The following is a 22654-nucleotide window of genomic DNA, read 5'->3' on the forward strand; positions in this document are numbered from 1 at the left end:
TATGTGATTTGTGCAAGCAGCAGTAGCCTTGCTAATAAACAATTTCAGTCATGGTTGGTTGTGACCCAGTGATTCAATCCTCACACAGAAGGTCCAGGAAAAGTTCAACCTGGTGAATTTTGACAATTTACCCTCAAAATAATTTAAACTTCCTGCAGGAGGGTTGAAAAGTCATCAAGGTTTTATTTTCCTTCCCATTTTGCCTTTTCCTTTCTGTTTCTGGCTCCTCTTTACGAGAGCAGTTTTATAAATTACAGTGTTCCTTTTAAATCAGGTGTGAATCTTTCATATCACTTTCTCCTTGATTAATATTTCAAGATAGACATTACAATACCTATAATTTTATATATTTGATGGTTGGAGAAGTAATGAAAAAGTTTCATCCTCTGATGTTGAAAGGAACTCACTTTTTTAAAAAATGTGAACAAATCTTTTTGAATGAGAAAGCTTAACTGAAAAGGTAGGTAACTACTATAATTAAAAATTCTTTCTGGTCTCTGGTCACCTCAAGCCATTTGCTTAATGTATGAAAATATTCACCAAACACCAAGCACATCCTTTTGATGAGTCCTTGTGGTTTCTTACCACCTACATACTGGTTTTTGGTGACTAACATAGATACATGTTATCATGGGAATTCTTACAATTTCTACAATATTAATTTGAACTTCTTGGTGAAATGGGTTACCCAAAAAGCAATTGCCAAGGATATTAGAAAACTGCAGGCCCAATCCGTATGACCCACAGAAACCAAGGCAGAAATTGGTATTGCCTTCGCTTAAATATAGTATTAATTGAAAACTAGAAGTGTTTGGGTATTTCTCTTCCCCGTTATAGCATAGTACTTTACAAAACCATGCCTTTTTGAGATGGAGTGCCAAATAGTATTCTTGGAGTATGGCAAATGTACTTTGGATTTTGAAAAGGTTTTGGAGAATCAAACTGGTGACAAACAGGAAAGAAGCCCAAAAAAAGAAACGATGGGAGATGGAGGGTAGGGGCCAGAGGAGGAAGATGATGCAGACCTAGGAATGACATTGGGGGGGGGAGGAAACGTGATGAGCTATCCTTGATCAACCACATGAGATTGAAACCATCCAATATTCTTATTGGTGGAAGTCTTATTGACAGAAGGGACTCCATCAAGTCTTATCGATGGAAAGATTCAAAGCGTTCTTGTTGTCGACATGGTCCTTAACATTTGTATTCTTCCTATTATAATATAATTATCCCAACTTTGGAAAAATTATGCCTCCTCCTCTCTTCATTTGATTTTAAAACAAGAAACCAGGCCAAGAAGAAGTAAACAAAACAAAAACCACAAAAAAAGCTTGTCTCCCTGACACCTGAGCTGCTCTCAGTTAGTACGAGAAAAAATATAACTCATCTGTTGGATTTTATAAAGACCAATGACACTGATTTCCTTGATGTTCAGTTTTTAATTTTCTGGTGTTGTGCTTCCATCTAGTAGATACAGACACAGAAAAGGGAAACATTATACCGTGTGTTTTCAGTCCTTTTTATGGAAAGTGTACACAAGAACTACCTTTTCCGTTGGTACTTCTTTTATAGAGTATTTTATAGGCCTCTCTTAGAGGTGGGAAAATTTTACCCAGAATCACTGAATTATAAAAATTGGTCCAAGGCTTTCAGCTGCTTCACAAGTTTTTGAAGTGATGCTCCAAGATGACATCAATAATTCTTTTCAGTCTCAAATAGTAGATACACATAAATGTTTATTGAGTGAATAAAGGAAACACTTGCAAGCATATTGAATTATCTATGAGAAGAGAGGAGCTGGAACTGGATTCTATGATAGTAATAGGGCAAATGCAGAGTCTAATAATCTGTATTGGTTTGGGTCTTACCTAAGGTAACAGAAGGTCGCTACTCAGATTGTTTTATTCACAAATGAACAAAAGTCAGAAGAGCTTTTGTCACAGCTCAGAGAAGAAAAATGGCATTTCTTTCTCCAGGATGGAAATATGAGGAATTCCAGAGAAATATTCATTTATTCATTTGGCATCTACTATATGCCAGGTCCTCTTCAGGGACACCATGAGGCACTATATGAATAACCACTCACTCTGGATCTCAGCATACATAGAGGAGAGATCCATAAATGAAAAAGTGCACCAAGTGTGGCAGGTACTGGGATAGAAGCCTGGCTCAATACTAGTGGGGACGTCGGAGGTGGTTTCAGAAAGGAAGTAGCCTTTGAGCTGAGCTTTAGAAAAATGAGGCACTAGCCAGCTAGACAAGATGAAGAAGAAACTTTCTGGAAAGGGCAGTGATGCAACAAAAGGCACAGAGACTTGGGACAGACATGTTTTCCAGAAAATGCCAACTTTGGAATCAAAATAAGCTGCATTTTTCTAGGGAATTCCTGGCATTTGCTGAAATTTTGACTAACTTTCTGTCTTATAAATAACAGTATAAACAAATTCAAAAAAGATCCTTTTTTCACCAATGTCCAGGTGTTATATTTTACTTTTAGAACCATTCCTATCCATTCTGGGGACAAAATGGTTTTTAAAAATGTCAGTGGTGAGAAATAAGGTTCAAGCCACTGTGTTTCATAATCCAGTGGGCACCATTCACTTTGCATCCTGGAGATGCACCTTGTGGCAACCTTACTCAAAAGTCCCATATGTTTTCTGAAATACACACATACATGCACGAAACCTCAATTTCTAATTAATAGCTCGGACCTTTGCTGCACTATCTCAAGCATTATAGAATCATTATTTTTCCAAGTCTTAACTATATGGAGCACCAGATAAAATGCAGTTAATTACAGTGCACATTGTCTAATTATGCAAAATGCTACCTCAAAACTATCTTAATTATGGACTAATTCCAGATTTTTCTTTGCCAATAAAGTAGTAAACTGTAGGCTCGTACTTTTGGTTGTCCTATATCATACCTTTCAATTGCCCTTGTATTGGGAGGCAATAAATACCAAGCAGGTATAAGAGGAACTATACAAATCTCTACAGCTGAAGACCTGCCATCCTCAAAGCTCAGTAAAGCTCGTTATATTGTCATGGATGTGTGGGAGCTGATGATCATCCTTCTAATCCATTGGTGCTAAATCAGTTAAATAGGATTTTCAAAAGAAGATCTTGATGAAATGATCTAAGTGAAATTGAGATGTTCAGATGAGGAGCCCCAAGACTTCTCCACTGAAGTTGATCTTCTCAGTATCGCCCTTAGATGTCTCTAGTTCTTCAGTCTTTCTAAAGCAATTTTGTATTACCTCTATTATGTCATTTCACTTCTGCGACAAAACTACCAGATATATCTTATTTTAACAGCCCACTTTACATATGTGGAATCTGAAGCTCCAAGAGACTCCGTACCTTACTATTAAGTGGTCGCACTGCAAGTCTATCCAAGACCTTTTAATTCTGAACACCACATATTCTGCACTCTTCTGGTTTGTAATCTAAGCCTCCTGATGTTTTGTCTAGTGCGTTTCAACCATTCCATACCATCTATCAAATTAATACAAACAGCAACATTTATATTACATTGCTAGGTACTAAATCTGATTTTAAGGCCTATAGTTACATTGACTAGTTTAATCTTCTGAACATCATATGAAGACATTGAGCCACTAATATACTAGTGATCTTGAAGAAATTACTCAAAGTCTTTGAACCTCAGTTCTCTCCAGCGTAAAGTGAGTAGCTCAGATTAGAACAAAGGTAGCAAATAGATTTTAATCAAGATTCCAACTCTGACCAATTGGTAATAACTGCCTAAAGAGTTGTATTGAGAAGTATTCCGAGTCCACATTGAGGCTCAGCAGTAATGTGGGCAATGATCAGTTTGTGATGTCTGTCAAGGACACGAACTAGGGGAGTAACAACATGGGCTATGCACTTGCCATGTGTGAATCACAAGAACTGCAACCCTTTAGTAGCACTAACATTCTATGGCTCTAAGAACCTCATTTATTCTTAATCATCATTTGCAGGCACCCAAAACTAAAGTTAAAACATTAAATGCACTGCTGTTGGTCTTTACTTCCCTCCTCTTTCTTTTCTAGTTTCCAAGAATTCCTAAAGAACAGCATCTTGCTTTTCTCTATCCTGAAGGCATATTAGGGTCTCCCATAGTGACTTGCTTCCAGCTTAAACACCAATCCTCTGCCAAGTCTCTGACAGCTGCTGATGTGCACACACAGCTCTGTGCTGCTCTCCCACTTTCAGCCATGTGGTTGCCAAAACAAGACTAAGAAATAGTTGGTACCTTTTTGTCAGCTGTTATTATAAACTGCCAACCCCTCTTGAACAAAAAATAGAAAAACTACTAAGGATGACTGCTTTATGCAGATGACACAGCAGCATTTAAAAAAAAAAAAAATTGGTGTTTACAGATGGAACGCCTTATGGCCTCAGTGACTGACCCGGTTTCAGCTTCTGTCTCTGCCCCTATCCTTTGTTCATTTGTAAGCTCTGCCTCTACCCCCAGCCCCACAGAGAATTCTACTTCCCTCGCCCTTTAAAAACGTGTGCTATACCTGACAAAGAATCAAAGAGAGGTGTGGTTTTAAATCTTGACTCCACTGCTAACTAGCTAAGGAGACAGACAGGCCTCACTCATTAATATCTCTGAGCCTCAGCTTCCTCATCTGTAAAATGGGCATTATCAGAGCACCTACCTCAAGAAATGGCTGTGAAAAATAGAAGCCCACAGACATGAAAGCCCCTCAAGACCTGCAAAGTGCCATACAGGCATGGTTTTTTTCCTTTCATTGCTGTGACTTTTTTTTTCATTCCCCTCTTTGTCTCCTTCCCATTACCCCTAGGGCTCCTCATTCTTGAACCTGAACGTGAAAATTGGTTTAAGGTGCTGAATTCACAGCTATTATGTAATGGCAACCTCCATAGCTTCCCTACTACATGATTGTCACAGGGCCTCGACGATTGGGATAGGCCTTGACATAAGAGATAACTGCCATTGCTGTTTGCCAATACTACTGCTCTGAACCAGAACCAGGGCCTTTTATAACTGGAGAAGTCAACCAAAAAGTAATGGACAAACAAAGAATTATAGAACTCTCTAACAAAATTAATTAAAGCTATGTTTTGCCCTGGTTTTCTGAGTCACAAATTATACATACTGACATCACACCTCTTATGTAAGGTTTGCCTTTAGACTGTCCCATGAGAATGATTTGCAAGATCACTGGAAAGGGATTTCTATGGAAGCATGATGTGTTGTATTTATTTAGAGTAAACCACACTTCCCAAAGTGAAATGACCATATTGACAGAAACACAAAATAGAACCTACCTTTGGCCTCATTGCTCATCCTGTTTCTCATAACTGAAATCAGAACATAAGTTCAATGAAATTCAGTCCTTGCTTTTATGGAGCTCCTAGTCTAACGGGAAGGTGCAAGTATCACCTGACACTTAAAACTTTCGTTATCCCATGGTCAGTACTGTCCTGTCACATGTTAATCATTCATGAAGATTTCCCTATAAATTTGAAGTCTAGCATTGCAATGTTAGCCTGTCATGCCTCTATCCCTAAGACTATACTTTTTCCCCAAGAATGTTTACACTTCTCTTTTGAATGCCTAGGACCTCTATATATCTCAGGCTTTAAATAACTGGGTTTAGCAGTCAATCACCTTGATTTTTTTTTTGGCCTGGACTCCATAAATTTCAGAAGCTTAATTTATTCAAAGGGAATCATCCTTTTCCAGAGTACAAAAAATTGTGAATCTGACTCCTCACACACCAAACTCCTGCCCAGATGTGGGAAAGTCTCCCGAACACTTCTGGGGCAGCCCTGCGTAGATGCTGCATAGAAGGAGCATCAAAGCCCATTCTCTGTGCCTTTGGGAAGTAGCTTGGCATAGCAGTGCCATTCCGAGAGTGAGCCCTCCTCGAGGGTGAAATAAGATATGACTTACACCAAGGCCATTTCTCACACTTTAAAAAGGAAAACACCCACCTCCATCCCCCAGCTACCCAGGCTCCAGAGAAGACATCTGTACTTCACAGCTCCACCCACATATTGCTTAACTTCCTCAAATCAGTTGTCATTATCAAAACCGTCTATAACATTAACTTATTTTATAAAATTAACTCACCTTTTCCTGGCACTATGGCCATTGAAGGAGCAGTACCTTGCATTGACACACTGAATGTGTTTCAGGGGTGGGGAGGATAGAAAGCAATGAGGTTAATTGCCCTTCAGTTTTAGGAAAAACTCATCATATCCTATTCCTCCTCCACAATGTCTCCCAGCAGACAAGAAGTCCTTTTCAACAGCCCTAAACTATTTCCCCACCAAAGGTTAGGCAGTAGTAGGCCTAATGCCAATATAAGTGCAGACTTTCTGGGTTTGCAGCTGAATTGGGCTCAATCCCGTAACCAATTATCAGTTGGACTGAACAGATGATTGACAAAATAATTGCCAAAAACCAATTTACTTTCCATGGTTATTTGTTGACCTGAAGCCCACCCTAAATCAGAAGGCTTATAACAAATGACTTTGGAGAGACTGACACTTTTACTACATTGTCCTCCTTAGTTCTCTTTCTGGAGTTTCAAGGCATGATTTAGCAGCAATTATAACCAGTGATCTTCTTCAATTGACCCTCAGCATTTTCCTGATGAATTAATATTAGAGTAAAATTCTTACATTATATATAGAAATGAAGTTTTAATATCATAAATAAAACAAGCAGACATTTGCTTTTGAACAATGTGCTTCTTTGAGAAATAAAATAGAAGATGAAATTAAAACTACAGAAATTCTGATTATGTAGCAGCAAGCTATTGGATTGACCGTTGCCATGAACTAGGTAGTAGAGGCCCTGGCGCTCCATTTCTCAACGTCAGGCAGAAAGCAGTCTCACAGGTCACTGCCCCGGTGTAGATAGCTAAGCAGCCAGTTATTACTTACAGTTATGACTATGTGATAACCTAACACTAAAATATCACTAAATTTTTATGAAAATGAAAGGATTTTTGAATACGTCAAGGAGACAGAGCAAGGAAAATCAATCCTGAACTGTGTCTGTTTCCTGTGTTTCAGAGCAGGGTGGGTTTGTAGCTGTAGTATATGACTGGTTGTTAGTTCACTGTAATTTTCCTTTCTTCTCTTCTCAGGAGGACAAGAAGACCTCATTCTTTCCTATGAGCCTGTCACAAGACAGGAAAGTAAGTTTCCCAGCATGCTGTGGTTCCTGATTTCTAGGCCACAGTAGGTGACACCATTGAAGGAGGGAAAGAATGGAGGACTAAGGAAAATAAACTCTGCTTAATACTTAGTCGTGCCCTGACCATACTCTGCTCTCTCTCTCTCTCTCTCTCTCTCTCTCTCTCTCTCTCTCTCTCTCGACTTTTCACAAAACAGACAACTTCCCTGCTGGGCATTGGCAGTAACAGCTCCCAAGGGGATAGAGCAGGCCTCCAGATGAGTGGTCTTCAGTGGGAAGGAACGCTAAAGATCCCTAGCCACAGAATTAAAATCTCCTGGGAGACTGATGTCAGCTCACTATTGAGAAGGACGCTGCAGCAGACCTGTCTAAGATACAGGCCATCTGTGGGCTACTTTAGGAGCCTGAGTTTTTCCTGGAGGCATTTATGTAGAGGCTAGTGCCTACTGATAAGGAAATTGCAGAGAAAATTCAAGCATCAGATGGGAAATTGTACCAAATGAACTTTAGGGTTCCTCCTAATCCCAGATACAAAGGAATCAAGAAAAACCTAGCAGAGTATAGAGAGTATTTTGAGCTGAGGAAAGGAAATTATAAAAACATAAGGTGTCATTACTACTAACAATTACTTTCTAAAGTCATTGTCTAAACAATGGCCAAACAGCTGGTTTAGATTCTTTTTTTCTCCCACTCAATTGACTAAACTCAGTTGTTTTGACATTGTGTAGGCATAACCTGAGAATAAGCAAAACTCCTTTAAATGGTTCTTTTCTTTGACAGACACTGCAGTTGCTTTTCACTGTTAGTAAATTTCAGAAAGTAGGCACAGCCAACATCCTGAGTGTTAAATATCAATTTCCCCCTGGAGGCCTGTATAGGTAATTTATCCAATAAAGCATTGCCGTTAGTAGTTCATACTGACAGTTTCACCTTAAGAATCACCTTTGCAGTCATTTCCAAGTCTTTCCCCTCATCCGCATCTTCCTTTCTCTCTCTGCAGTAAATTATACCCGGCCAGTGATTATCCTGGGCCCCATGAAGGATCGGATCAATGACGACTTGATATCTGAATTCCCTGATAAATTTGGCTCCTGCGTGCCTCGTAAGTGTCATTTTTCTTTTCTGTGGGAAAAAAGCATGTATCCTTATAAGATGCTAAAATGTAATTCTGTTCCTCCAGTAGACTCGCTGTGATTCACGTACGATCGGTTACCTATAATATGAGTGCTTAATTTAATTTCTCTGCCTAATACTTTTCATCTATGCTGCCATGTTTTGTTCTTTATTTAGTAAGTATAATAATGTTCTCTCCAAACTGACTGTACTTCCCTAGAAGGCAGAATGGATCTTTGTAACCTCCTTAGCATTTAAACCAGCATGGGATTTATGCTAGGCATCAGATCAGTATGTTCTTATAGACTGACTGAAATGCCACTGAAACGTCTTTTTCCACAGAATGGGAGAGATCAAAAGCAAAACCATATATTAAAACCAGCTCAGGATCACTTAAGGCCATGTGTCAATCCCAAAATCAAATAGCCTTTCCCATGTGTTTTGATGGTCTCAGGTCTTGGGAGGATGAATACAATAAAGTGTATAAGACTTTAATCTGCTCTCTAGGCAGCTACAGATTTTAATCTGCTTTCTTTGTCATTATAGACAATCATCAGGTATCCTGGTCCCTCTGAGTGTAGCCCTGTAAGATTCTGTCTGGTCTACCTCTTCCCTCCCCGCCATCACCATACTTTCTCTACTCATGTACCGCATCTCCACCCCCACTATGTCACATAGAAATACGTGGAGACCATCTACATATGTAGACAAGCCCACTAGAAAATTTCAATTTATTAGGTATGGAGCTCTTAAATCTGATCCTAACAAACATTTTTCTCTCACTCTATGTTTTTTAAGCTTTATGCTTTCAAGTGTCTCTAGCATTTTGGTACTGCAATTGTCACCTGGAATACTTAAGAACAGCAGCAAGTGTATGTGTGCAGTACATGGGCAAAAGAGGACTAGGGCAATTGCTGTATTTCATGAAACAGTTCCCAGCAAGAGCTCTGGGAAGAGATCCTGAGAAAGTCTTTGGATAGGAAGGTGCGAATGCACCCATAGGGTGTTTACAGCAGCTGCCAGTTTATCTTCTGCTTTTGAGAGAAAGAAGCACAACATCCTTAAGCACCATTTTCACTTTCCCTTCCATCTTGCAAGCTCTTCTCTTTCTCTTTTTTTCATTTATAGCCCTATTTTATGATAATTAATAAATGTTCATTCTACAAAACTTGGAAAATGCTAAAAAGAAAGTTAAACAAAAAAATTTAAAGTACACAGAATCCCATACTGTACCCAGATGTAACATCACTGTTAATATTTCAGTAGATTTTCATCTACTCTTTCTTTCTGTGCAAGCATTTTTCCATGAGATTGAGCACTTCTTTTTGCTTAACATTATTTAAAATCTTATATAAATATTTTAAATGATCATTATATCATTCTTCATTTGTAGACATTTTGGTTTTCCTCCATTTTTCATGATTATGAATTATAACTAAAATATAATTGTAATAATGTTATACTTATTATTTATAAATTAATATAGTGAACATCTTTAAGAATGAAACTGTATCTGAATTTTGATTGCTTAGATTCCTAGATGGATTCCTAGAAAGAGAATAACTGAATCAAAAATTGAAAATATTTTAACTTTTTCTATTCATATTGCTAGATTGCTTTCCCCTTCTCTTATTACCAGAAAATTTGGGTGAAATGGTTAAAGTTGCTGACTTCTAGTCCCACCTTAACTGTGATTACCTTATTTTACATGTTTTTCAATTCCTGAATATATTTATAACTGTGTGTCCATTTTTTTCTCCTGGTTATGATACATTTTCCTGCTCCCTTGCTCATCTCAATCTTTTGCTGTATGCTAAGCTTCATAATGCTATATTGTTGAGAGTACGGATTTTGTTCTCTTCATTTAAAGAATATTAAGTTTTTGTTGTGGGAGGTAATAATTCACTGACAGATCAGCTCGTTCAGTTGCAACTTGGTTTTAGATTTTGTGAAAAGGAAGTCTAGAGTAGCCTTCTCAAATGTGGACTTTCTGGGGTCTCAGCCAAACGCCCAGTTCTGGCTGAAACCCGGTGTCTCCTGCACTGTGCCACCACCAGCCTCTTCACTTAAAAATAGCCTATAGGCAGAGAGGTGGGGTGAATGTAGAATTCCCCCTCATGCGTTTCTCTTTTCTCAAGGATTACAGCGCACCACTACCTGTCATCTGATGCCTGAAAACAATAGTTCCATATATTTTGTCCAGTTCTGTGGTTGTTTATGGTGGGAGGGTAAGACTTATACCTGTTAACTGTGTCATGGTCCTTCATATCACATATTTCCATGTATTTATGTTGAGAATGGGATGGAGAAAATAGGTGTAAAGGAAGATTGTGAGTATAAATGCACCTTAATGTCATCATTTCTTGTTTTATAAAGATACTACGAGGCCAAAGCGTGACTACGAGGTGGATGGCAGAGACTACCACTTTGTCATTTCCAGAGAACAAATGGAAAAAGATATCCAAGAGCACAAGTTTATAGAAGCTGGCCAGTACAATGACAATTTATACGGAACCAGCGTGCAGTCTGTGAGATTCGTAGCAGAAAGGGTATGTTCACCAGTCTGCTTACACCTCCCCTGAAGAAGGTTTCTAGGTGCAAGCTGCATTTTTGGGGGGTCATTACTCTTTCCTGATTGCAATTGTAAATTTTGATTAAATATTCCTTTTAAGACATTCAAGCAGAGAGTCACCTTACAGCAATGTCATTAATCTTTGTTCTAATCTGAATAAAGTATTCTGACTGACTTGGGGGAGGGGTCTATAAACCTAAAGGCAATTAACAGCTTGAAGTTTATGGAGATTCACTATCTGAAGCTGCAGTAATCAACACTGAATTTATTAAGGAAGCTTTGTTACTCTTGGTTGTCTAGATAAGGATCCTCAATTCTTTTGTTAGAGTTACTTTTTTTAATCTCTCTGGAAACTTGACATCCTCATGGTGGAGGGGGAGGTGGAAGAGGACTGCCCAGCCTGTTGCTGGCAGAAGTTCCCACTTAGAGGAGGTGTAGACGCTGCAGTTCCCTTCTTGCCGATAATTTCAGGGGCATGGAAAAGTGGAGAATGTTCAAGAGGGGACAGATGGGAAGGCACCTGAGTATGGCTTTAAGATCTGCCTATAGAGAAATTCTATTTCCTGTGGACACAGAGGACTGATTTCGCAGGAGAAAATATTTGTTGGGTTGATCTGATTTGACATGACCTTTTTCCTCCTTTTGATGTACTGATCAAAAATTTTAAAAAGAAATGTAAATGTCTTATCTGAGAATACGCTAAGAAGTTTCGTCTATTTTTTTCTCTCAAAAGTTAGGCTCTGAGTTAGGACACTGAGAGTGCCCTGCAGAATTGTATCTATTTTCTTCTTTGAACATGGAGATACAACTTTTGTTAACTGACATGTTCTGACCACTGAATAATCAAACAGCATTTATGCATTTTATTTAACTGCTGCACTTCACAGACAGCAAATTTGGAAGTTATTACTACAGTGATAAAGGCTTGAACCATCTCAGTGTGTTTCTCACATAAGAGTTCAAGCATTCTCTGGACTCTGTGCATTTTCATGTGGATATTATAGATGAGTTTTCATCCCTTATTAATGATTTAGGACTGTTCCTATCTGCATAAAATGCTATTTTCTCTTCTCGCCTAAAGTTCTTTTAGCCTCAGAATAATGAGGCCGTTTCTCTCCAGGAGGTGGAATATGATGTGGCAAATGTATCGACTTTTTCAGAAATATTTTATAAAGCAGCTCCTTGCTTTAAGGACTTACTGCAGTGGAAGCCAAGTTAAATGAGGTGTGCTATAATATAATAGGGCTTTGTTGTTAACAAACAAGAAATTTACAAGCTTCGTGCAAGACTCTGTTTCAGCATTTAACCATATAACATTTAAGTTAACTCTTTTTGTGTCTGCCCTCTAGACTGAGCACTTATAGGGCAGGATACATATAAACACTCAGCATGTGTCTATGGAATTGTCCTAAATTCGTATGATTACCATCCTTCCAAGTTTGATGTTAGGCAGGGTGAGACAACGAGATGTCTATTTATTCCAACTAGCAATCCTGTCAGTGCCCAAGATCTGGGTTTGAGTGCTACCAGCACTGAATTTTGGGGCAAGTTAGTTAATATTTATAAGCCTTGGTCTTCTGTAAAATGCAGTTAATAATACCTACTTCATAGATTTGGGAATTTCTTCTCAACAATTGTCTTCAGAGATGGTTATGAACTTCATGAGAATGGACGCAGTCTCATAACATATGGCTGCATGTGTTCTCTGAGCAGAGAATAAGGTATTTAAGAAAATAAAGTTAACTGAGAGAACACATGTAAAATGTCTAGCCCGGTGAGAGACACTTAGTAAGGATCTAATAAATACTAGTTATTGCAAACATTCAGTTATGACCCTATATATCAACTTTCATTTACTCTTTGCAGTGATCTTTTTTCAACCTTTAGAAATTTAACAACCCATTCTGTCCTCTGAAACACACATAACATTTTCATTTGGTTGGATCATGGCCATTCTTTCTGGATTAACTCCATGATTTTCTTCTTTTTCCACCAGGGCAAACACTGTATACTTGATGTATCAGGAAATGCTATCAAGCGGTTACAAGTTGCCCAGCTCTATCCCATTGCCATCTTCATTAAACCCAAGTCTCTGGAACCTCTGATGTAAGTAGAGGGCACTGAGGGCCTTCTTCCAACTCCTTGTTCCATATTACACAGCAAATTGTTAACAGCTCAGCTCTTTGTCACAAATGTTCACAAATGGGAAATGCCATTGTTCATTTTTAAGCATTCCTTTTTTTTTTTAAAGATAAAGTTGTTTTGAACCACGATGGACATAATGTTCCTTAAAACATCTTCACTAATGTTTCTTGATTTATTTTTTTATTTCACAAGTTGTTTATTTTGGTTTTGGTTTGTTGTTGTTGTGTTGAGGGTACATTGGTTTCGTTTGGGTTTTTAGTTTTGTTTTACTTTCCGAATGATAGGAAGCAATCATTTTTTAATTGTTGCTCACTTCTAAGAGCAGTTCCATAGGTAAATCTTTCTAAACGTGGGTTTTCTGTAGAGGGAGCAGACAGCATTTAAGACTTTTTCCGTTGGCATTTTGCTTTGTTCTATAATAGGATTCTAATGTTCCTTAATTAAAACTTCACACATATAGACCACTGTTCTTTTTTTTTTTTTTTTTTAAAGATGACTGGTAAGGGGATCTTAACCCTTGACTTGGTGTTGTGAGCACCATGCTCAGCCAGTGAGCGAACCGGCCATCCGTATATGGGATCCGAACCCGGGGCCTTGGTGTTATCAGCACCGTACTCTCCCGAGTGAGCCACGGGCCGGCCCCTAGACCACTGTTCTTAATAGGGAGTTTTCTTAGCAGCATGGCAGTAAAATATCTACAACTTAGACCAGTAGCTCCATATTAAGTGCACACTTTATGAACAAGGGGGCAATGCGTGACTCAGATTTTTTCTTTCTTTTTCCTTTTCTAAAGGACTTGTGAAATATTTTTCCTCAAAAATCAGTAAACAAATTGGACAGATATGTACAGTTTCACTACAAAATCAGTATAGGCAACTCCCATACAAAGTAAAGCTACAGTAGATAAAGGTAGCAGAGCAAAGAGGCTATGAGCAGAGACTTGAAAATTGGTCCAGCTAGGTTTGGGTCTTTGCTGTTTCATTGATCAATTATGTAACCTTGGGTAACTTGTTCGAACTCTGGAAGATTTAGTTCCTCACCTCTAAACTAGTCACATTTATAATCCATCCCAATATCATTTGAGCCCATCGCCCTGGCCCCTCCTTGTTTACCTTCACTTGACCATGTCTCTGGCTGACAATAAATGCTCAGCTGCACAAAAAAAGAAAGAAGTATTTCACAGAGCTAGAGTAAAGGTTAAACAACAAGCTTATGAATGTAAAGCTCTTCATGTAGTCTCTAGCACACAGCAAGTGCTCAATAAATAGTGGCTATTATTGTTAATATAAAAGATACAAAATTACTCCATTATAAAGGAATGAAGCTCTTTTATCATTCTACAACACATAAACAGCACCTTTTCCAAGAGAACTTAAGAGAAGACGCCGCTGTCTGTTACAAGAGCCTTGCTCAAATATGGCCTCCATTTGGGCCTCAAGACTAGAGTATTTGGCAGGGAACCACAGCATACTGGAAAACTATGCTTACAGACAGTACAAGGAAAGAGAAATTACTTCTTCCCAGGGGTGAAAGCATTTACTTGCAGAGGGTATCAACTAACCATGTCTCTTCTGAGGATGAAGAAGCAAAGTGACTGCGGTAGCAGGACTGGCAGCATGAGAGAATCAAGTTAAATACATAGTCAGTCTCTGGGGAAACGGCCAGAGATGTATGTTAAAAGCAGAATATATTCTTGTAAATAAAAGATGGACACAGGTTCTTACCAGGATGAAAAATAAAATCAGGAGGTCACTGAAAATACCTTTAGCCCTGTGAATTTGGGTATTAAGTTATGATGTGAAGAGCTTTTCCTACAGTTGGCACATGGAAAAATAATTATTGATGATAAAATAATGGTTCTTAATATTGTTAAGCCCAGCAGCATGTGTTAAATTTCTCCTTATGTAGGATACTGTGTTGGGCATTGCACAAAGTAAATCAAGTGAATTAAGCAAGCACACATTTCATTACTCAAAAGTAATTTATAATCTATAAAGAGCATCATAAATATTATAAGGAATGCTTACACATTAAAAAGAAGAGTTAAAAAGTGGCCTTCACCTCCTGGGAACAGCATCAAGCCTATTTCAGAACTAGAAAAATAGGTCTTCACATCATAAACACACGGTAGGCCAAATGGTTTCCCAGGAAGGCCTGAGGGAGCAGCGGTAGCGGTTCATTTGGTCCAGTGTGGCGTTGGGAGACAGTCCCATCTGGCACTTGGTAGGAGAAGGGCTCTTTCCCTCCACAGCTATGATATGACTTATTTAGTTTTGCCTTAGGGTGCTGTCACAGCCACTCATCACCAGAGAAAATTAAACACAGTGAAGGCTAGATTCCACAGCAAGGATGATGAATCTGACATAATTTGCTGCAGCCATATTCATGGGTCTCAAGTGCAATGATGTGACATTCAGACCAATGCAATCTAACTATTAAATGCTTCACTGTTCACTCTTTTCCAAGGCTTTTACTTTAGGAGAAAAGCTGGCATGAATTGCCCATTCCCCAGGGAGGAGTGAATGCTAGGTCAGCTGGAACAAAAGCATGGCAACTGTCACATTTAGGCATTGATACATGATCACACATGTTATTTCTCAAGTGTATCGTCCACATAAAGCACATACATAGCTGACTCTTCAGAGGAGCATAAAATCAAGGGTGTGTATGAAAGAGATGTTCTTTTTATATTGTGCTGCTACCTGACTTCCGTCCGCCCCACCCCCATCTCAATGAGAAGCTTTCCTGTGTCTACACCCTGCCACCTCCAATCTGCTTTTACCTTCTTGCTCCCGTTATGCCCTGTTTACTTCTGCCCTCAACTATGTCATAATTATGCTCATTTGTCTAGCTCTCCATTCGTTCATTCATTCACTTTTTATTCAACAAATAAGTGTTGAATCAGGCTCCATGCCACGTGCTGATAAACAAGCCATGGTCTTTGCCCTCAAAGAACTCACAGATTAGACAAGGAGACAAAATAAGTTCATATATTAGAGGATAAAAACCTAAACTAAGTCATCAGTATAGTAAGTGCAAAGGGAATTCAGAGAAGACAGACCACTGCAGACCTGGCAATTCAAAGAAGATCCAGAACTACATGACTTCTTGACATCTGGAGCAAATCACCATCTTTCTCTGAAAAGTATTCCTTGGTGTAACCCAGCATCTTCTGTACCCAAGAGTGGCATTCACTCATACTTCTAGAGCTATGACTATTTGGGAGAAGAATTATAAATACCATCCCTCAGGACAACATGAATTTATTTTAGCATTAAGAGTTCAGGAAATTCCCACTTTATATTTCAGCCTTCAGCATCATGTCCAAAGACCATGTTAATATCTAACCTCAGTTTTTTGATTTTTTTTTTTTTTAATAAATCTCTTTTGAAAGATATCAGGTCTAGGTATAATAGGAAGTCTGTTTGACCTAAAGTTGGTTTTAAAAAAACAAAACCTTGAGTTCTCACCCTGGATAACTCTTATTAAAAGAACAATTCCTCCTTAGACAATTTCCTTCATTTGCTTTGAAAAAGGAATTGACTAAGACCAGGTGGTCCAGACCCAGATCTCTGGCTTCCAAAGCTGCATTCAAGGCAGTAATGCTCTCCGAAATGAAATTCTACATGCACCTGTGATGTATTGTGGGCCAACCAAAATGTCTTTGCATTTGGCTGGCCTTTTTTTAAACACCTGGTGAACATGGGAATATAAAGTTGCCACTCGTTTGGAATCAGTAGATTAGGTTTTAGAGAGAATTAGAGAATTTTCCATTTCTCTCCCACCTTGATTTGTTCTTGAGACTAGAGTGGGTTTAAATAATCTTACAATGATTAAGCAACTCTTATATACAGTTAAAGATACACCAATGGTTGACACAAACAAAAAGAAAAGGACAGATAGTCTCAGGCATAATTCCTTTACAGCCGATTCTCCTATCAGAACAAAGATAAACAAAGTAAGCATCAGAGAATCATTTTTACCAAGCTCCTCTATCCTGTCTATTTGACTAAATTCCTTACTTATTGCCTATTGGAAAATTTTTGGTCCTGGCACTTTTGATTATTCCATTGCGTGTCCATTTCAATTTAATCCTCCTTCAGTAGATCCTTGAGCTGGTTATAAAAACAGAGGAGGTTCAGGGCTCTTGAAGTTGTAGATGTGCCTCACTATTTGCAGAAGTTGAGTAGCAAGAGACATGAAATGCCTTTTTGTCCTGAAAAATACCTAAAGAACCTGCCCCATTTTCTATAATGCTTTGGAAGTACTTTCTGTGTTTCTGCACTCCACATGTTTCCGGATACTCATTGAGGAGGATCAGCAGCCCTTAAGCAAATGAGGAAGTCAAGAAATCAAAGCTTTTCACAACATCAGGACCTAAGAACAGTCAAGTCTAGTTCTCTCAGATGTGAGGGGCCCCAATGGACCAAGGCTTACGTCCCCTTCCCTCCATCTCTTCTCCTCCTTCTGACCACCCCTGGAAGATTTGCTTCAATTCTATGTCCCACATGAAAGAGAGGCCGAGATAGACTAGAAGAAAGTCCAAGGAAGGGTGACCAGCAAAGTTCAGACTTAGAAACTGTATCCAATGAGGAAATAGGTGAAGGAAGGAGGACAGATCATTCTGAAGAATGAAGGCCTCAAGGGACACTTGAGCCCTTTATTTAAATATCCTAGGATCGGTCATGGAGAAAGTTTAGCCCTACTCTAGAGGCATGCAAGGGATAGAACAGGGACCAATGAATCCAGATCATAAGGAAACACATTCTGCCTCTATCCAGTGTGGGACCAAGAAACTGCCCTCTGAGAGAGCAAGCTCCCTGGCAGGCAGTCCAAACTGCTGAAATTATTCCAACAAAGAGGAGTCCTGAATGCAGACTAGGAAGCTGCTGCCAAGATTGCACTATGCTTCCTGCAGTGTTTGTTTTTGCCATATATTTTTAATTCTTTGGTATGCAGTATATTCCCTTTGTGTTCTAATACCAAACCTTCGTTTTCATTATCAGGGAGATGAATAAGCGTCTAACAGAGGAACAAGCCAAGAAAACCTATGATCGAGCAATTAAGCTAGAACAAGAATTTGGAGAATATTTTACAGGTAAGTTCACTTACCCTAGTACTATGAGGAAGGAGATAAGTTGTCTGACATTTGGCACAGAGAAGCCTCTGGGCCTGGTATACCTGGACCCTAAAACCTTCCTGTTGAGAATCACTAACACCTGTTTCATGTGCAGGGAGTCTCCCTCTGCTTCATGCATTTGGTTCAGAACTCTGGCTTCTCTTCTATGGTTTAGCTGCAGCCAGCTCCCAGATTCCCATTGGCCCTATTCAAAACCAAGAGCCGCAGATGCCCCTGCACTATCTCCAGCTATTAAGGAGATTTGGGGTATTGATACCTCATTAAACTATCTCTCTGATATCATCAGAAAACTCAAAAAGAAACTTTTAGGGCTGTAAATGGGCCATGTCCAAAACAGTTAGTCTTGAGACGCAGCCTAGGGGTTGCCATTCTCTGTTTTCATGACCTGTAGGTCTATCTCCCCATCACCAGCACTTGAACAACATGCTTGAAACACCTCCCTGTGTTTCAGTTAATTCAAGTCTCAATGCAAAACTTTTTTTTCTTATTAAATATTTCCTTGGAATTATGAAGTTTGGGGACTGGAGGAAGATTTTCTTCTCTTGGGTATCCTGAGTTCTCTATTTGTATATGCTTTCATGGAACACTGATTAACTCCAGAGAGTGATCAAACTTTGTAGAATTTGCCTTACAAGAGATTCTCAAAGCTTGAAAAATGAGAATTTTCCTCCGGAACTACCTTATGTGAAATTAGATGTTTTATTTTTTATCTTACTGAGAATATGCCAGTGGCTTGGCAGTTTGCAAATATTTTTAATTGGGTAATATTATGTAAAGTTTCTTTCAGTATGCGTTATGGTTCATCCTAAAGGAACATCCAAGTAGCAAAATTAAATCAAAGCAATATACATTCTGACCAGTCGTTTATATTCAGTAATAAAACACAATAGTTACTATATTCTGAGTATTGTTTTTGAAGATCTAAGCCATGTTTCAGTAGCAATTTATTTATTTTTTATTTATTTATTTAAAGATGACCGGTAAGGGGATCTTAACCCTTGACTTGGTGTTGTCAGCACCACGCTCACCCATTGAGCTAACTGGCCATCCCTATATGGGATCCGAACCCATGGCCTTGATGTTATCAGCGCCGCACTCTCCCGAGTAAGCCACAGGCCGGCCCCAGTAGCAATTTATTTTTAAGCCCTGTTGTCATATGGATAGTACTGATGTGTTGTGGGAGATCTATCTACAGATGACTTTCATTCAAAGGACAAAATAAAATATATTCCAAATGACTTGGTGTTTTAGGTAATATACAATTTAGCTATTTGTTTATATTTTCTTCTTTTTATGATTCTTATAAACAGTGGCCAAAAGGTGTCCTCGAGGTTACCAGATCACTTAGAGAATGAATGGGGTTTTCTATTAAAGTTTTTGGGGGCTGGGGAGATTAACTAAAGTTTCAAACGCTTATTATTTCTTCTTTGTAAAATATCTCAATATCTGACCCTTGCCAAAGGCCAGATTTATTGCTAAACAAAGAACTCTCAATCTGAAAAGTGATAAAAGCCTAGCTCAATGCTTGGTTCAGAGTAGGCACCTATAAAATTTCTGTTAAATAAATGAATGATTCATTGTCCAGAACTATAGACCGACATGTAGAAAGTGCAGAAACTGTGACGTACTTATTACTGATCTGAGACGTATTGAAAGAGTTTCTTTAAATCATTGATGTGAACTTCCTTATGTAAATTTTCTTTTTTTTTTCTTATGTAAATTTTCTGCTTTTTCTTGCTAATGAAAAGTATTATTAAGCTTCCTGATGAGTTGTCTGTCACTGACACGAGCTTCTGCTGTGTAAGTAATGATTGTTCTTCACCACTCAGAGAATGTGTGTGTTTGCTTTGGTTACAGCTATCGTCCAAGGAGACACCTTAGAAGATATATACAACCAATGCAAGCTTGTTATTGAAGAGCAATCTGGGCCTTTCATCTGGATTCCCTCAAAGGAAAAGTTATAAATTAGCTACTGCGCCTCTGACAACGACAGAAGAGCATTTAGAAGAACAAAACATATATAATATACTACTTGGAGGCTTTTATGTTTTTGTTGCATTTATGTTTTTGCAGTCAATGTGAATTTTTATGAATGTACAACACAAACTGTGTGAAGCCATGAAGGAAACAGAGGGGCCAAAGGGTGGGACAGAAAAGACACTGCAGTGTGCAGGAAGGCTTTGGTTTGCTCAAAGTGCCAGGTGTAGGGATGAACTTCTGATGGGCCTTCTGCCCAGGAGACGGGCAGCTTCCTCACCCCAGCAGATGTCCAGAGCTGATTTAGCTGCTGAGCTCTCTGTGTTTTTTGCTTTAAAGAAAAATTGCCAGCACTCGAACCTCACCAACTTTCCCATTACCCACATCTGTAGTTGGTACACTTCAAATTTTATAACTATGCACCTCCTTTGGTTTCTTAACAAGCAAGTGAAAGAAAGAAGGAAAAAAGAAAAGAGTCCCTTTGGAAACGGCATACTATCAGGAAAGGATAAGTATGTAGTTTCTTTGGCACCTGCAAAGACCAGCATTTCATAAAATTCACGAGTGTGTGGAGGACTAACCTTACTGAGAGGAGCGAATCCCACCTGGGATGAGCTTTAGGATTGTTGATGGTCTATTTTGCCATTTATAAACTGAAAGAAGGCATTAAAGACGAGAATAATTTATACAAAAAAAATATATTAAATGTATAGAAATGAATTTCTATAGGTTAAAAAGTTTTGTGAAATATTTTGTAAAGACTAATTAACTGAAAGACTAAATGTATGCACTATCAGCAGACGGTCAAATTCACGAACTGGAAGTTGCACTCTCCTTTTCATTTCCAATGATCCATTAAGAGCATCTGAGTTCCTTCCAAGTCTGACAAAGACTTCTCCCTTACTTACCTCCCATGATCTCCCTTCCACATTAGTGATACACTCTCATGGAGCACATCCCTTAATGAGTTGCCCTCATGGATATTCGTGGAAAACATTTGGTTAATGCATTTTTAAGCTGATGGCTTTTTTGAGACAAACTCATGCAAATGATCTTAAAGGGAAGTTTTTGCTTTTCTCTAGTTAATTAACCTGGGCCTGCCATGCAAATAGTTGAATAACTTTGTTCCTAGTTACTTATATACAATTCTTAAGGACCATTTAGTATTTTGGCTAACCATGAGTAATTAGGATTATTATTTTTTTGTTTCACAGAGTAACTGAGAGTTTTGTAACAGCCAGAGGTGGTATTAGAGCCATGGGGAGATCTGTCCCAAAATGCACTATTTCTTTGAGGAAGAGAGAGAAGTATGTGGTTGGGGGGTGAGGAATGCAGACATTTTTTATTTCTGTGTACAGACCAAGAGATAGAATCACAAGGAAAGACAATTAACAACTTTGAGCTCAACCAATTGAACTGCCTTTCTTGGGGCTGCACCTGGACCAAGTCTATTTTTTTAATAATTATAATAATGATTATAATAAAGAAACTTCCCAAAGCCTATAAACTGAACCAGAAGAGTTAGTTTCCCACTTTAGAGCTGATGGTGACATCAGCATTGCTTTTGCCCCAGGTGTTTAGAGAGAGACTTTTCAGTGATCTCAATAACCACTCAACTCTGGGTTCTGTGCAAGCCCAGACTAAGCCCCATCGCCTTATTTCTGGGGTACATCCAGACCTGGCAGGGATTCTGCCACACTGTGCAGCAAACCAGCACATAGGCTGGGGTGGGAGAGTAAGAGATAGAGCCATCAGAGTGATGGGGCTTCTTCACAGTAAGAACATCAGAGCTCAGAATGAGAGTCTCTTTCCAAAAACAAGCATCGTTCATCTTACACCAAATACCATTATCTGCCTGGCTGCAGTCACCAAAACAAACACAAAAATGCAAAATTATGCATCTACCTAAAGTCTTGAGGCTGTTTGCCGATGGAAGGGCTAGCAATGTATTTTCCCTCTGATGAAAGTTAAATTTCCAGAGACTTCCTTAGAGCGCTCAAAATGTTAAAGATGTGTCCATGCCTGCAATTCGCCAGTTTCAGGTCAAGGCCTACTTTCACCAATATTGCTCCCAGAAGTTTTCTGCCACCAGAATGCCATTCCTGATCCCAGCTCTATTTTTAGGCCACCATGATAACTTCTTTGGTTTCTCAACTGAGCATGCAACCATTTATTTAAAGGACTGTCATTAATGAGTAGATGTTTTCGCGGGTCGTGTGATGTGCTTTCCATTTAATAGTATTGCTGTGGCTGAGTACAATCAAATTGAACCACCAACCCTTGGTTTTGTAGTAATATAATTATTTATTTTCCTAGTGTAGATGCTTCCAGATTAGAGTTGGCATTTGCACTGATTTTTTTATGTAGATTTATATAAATATATACATACTTATATATTTGCTTGAAGAATCACCAAGCAAATTGGTGAGAGGGTCTTTTCCTATAGAATTTACATCTCCATTTGTTGTGTTGTCTTGCGCTTCCCAATGTTGAGGTCTCTTTGGCTCCAATGAACTGGTGTA

The 22654-nt window shown here is 38.8% G+C and overlaps 1 protein-coding gene across 11 annotated transcripts in view; it reads left to right on the forward strand.

Moving 5' to 3' along the window:
- DLG2 (discs large MAGUK scaffold protein 2) overlaps window positions 1-20119 on the forward strand; it is a 2032915-nt gene extending 2012796 nt beyond the window's left edge. For 10 of the 11 annotated variants that reach the window (XM_063094161.1, XM_063094165.1, XM_063094169.1 and 7 more), the window contains 6 exons: window positions 7136-7186; window positions 8186-8287; window positions 10675-10847; window positions 12867-12976; window positions 18022-18113; window positions 20013-20119. In XM_063094161.1, the coding sequence (XP_062950231.1) occupies window positions 7136-7186; window positions 8186-8287; window positions 10675-10847; window positions 12867-12976; window positions 18022-18113; window positions 20013-20119 (635 nt within the window). The remainder of the gene's footprint in view (window positions 1-7135; window positions 7187-8185; window positions 8288-10674; window positions 10848-12866; window positions 12977-18021; window positions 18114-20012) is intronic. The other variant, XM_063094164.1, reaches the window with a different exon arrangement.
- Window positions 20120-22654: the final 2535 nt, after the last annotated feature.

This window comes from Cynocephalus volans, chromosome 4 (genome assembly GCF_027409185.1).
Source record: "Cynocephalus volans isolate mCynVol1 chromosome 4, mCynVol1.pri, whole genome shotgun sequence".
NCBI classification, from domain to species: Eukaryota; Metazoa; Chordata; class Mammalia; order Dermoptera; family Cynocephalidae; genus Cynocephalus; species Cynocephalus volans.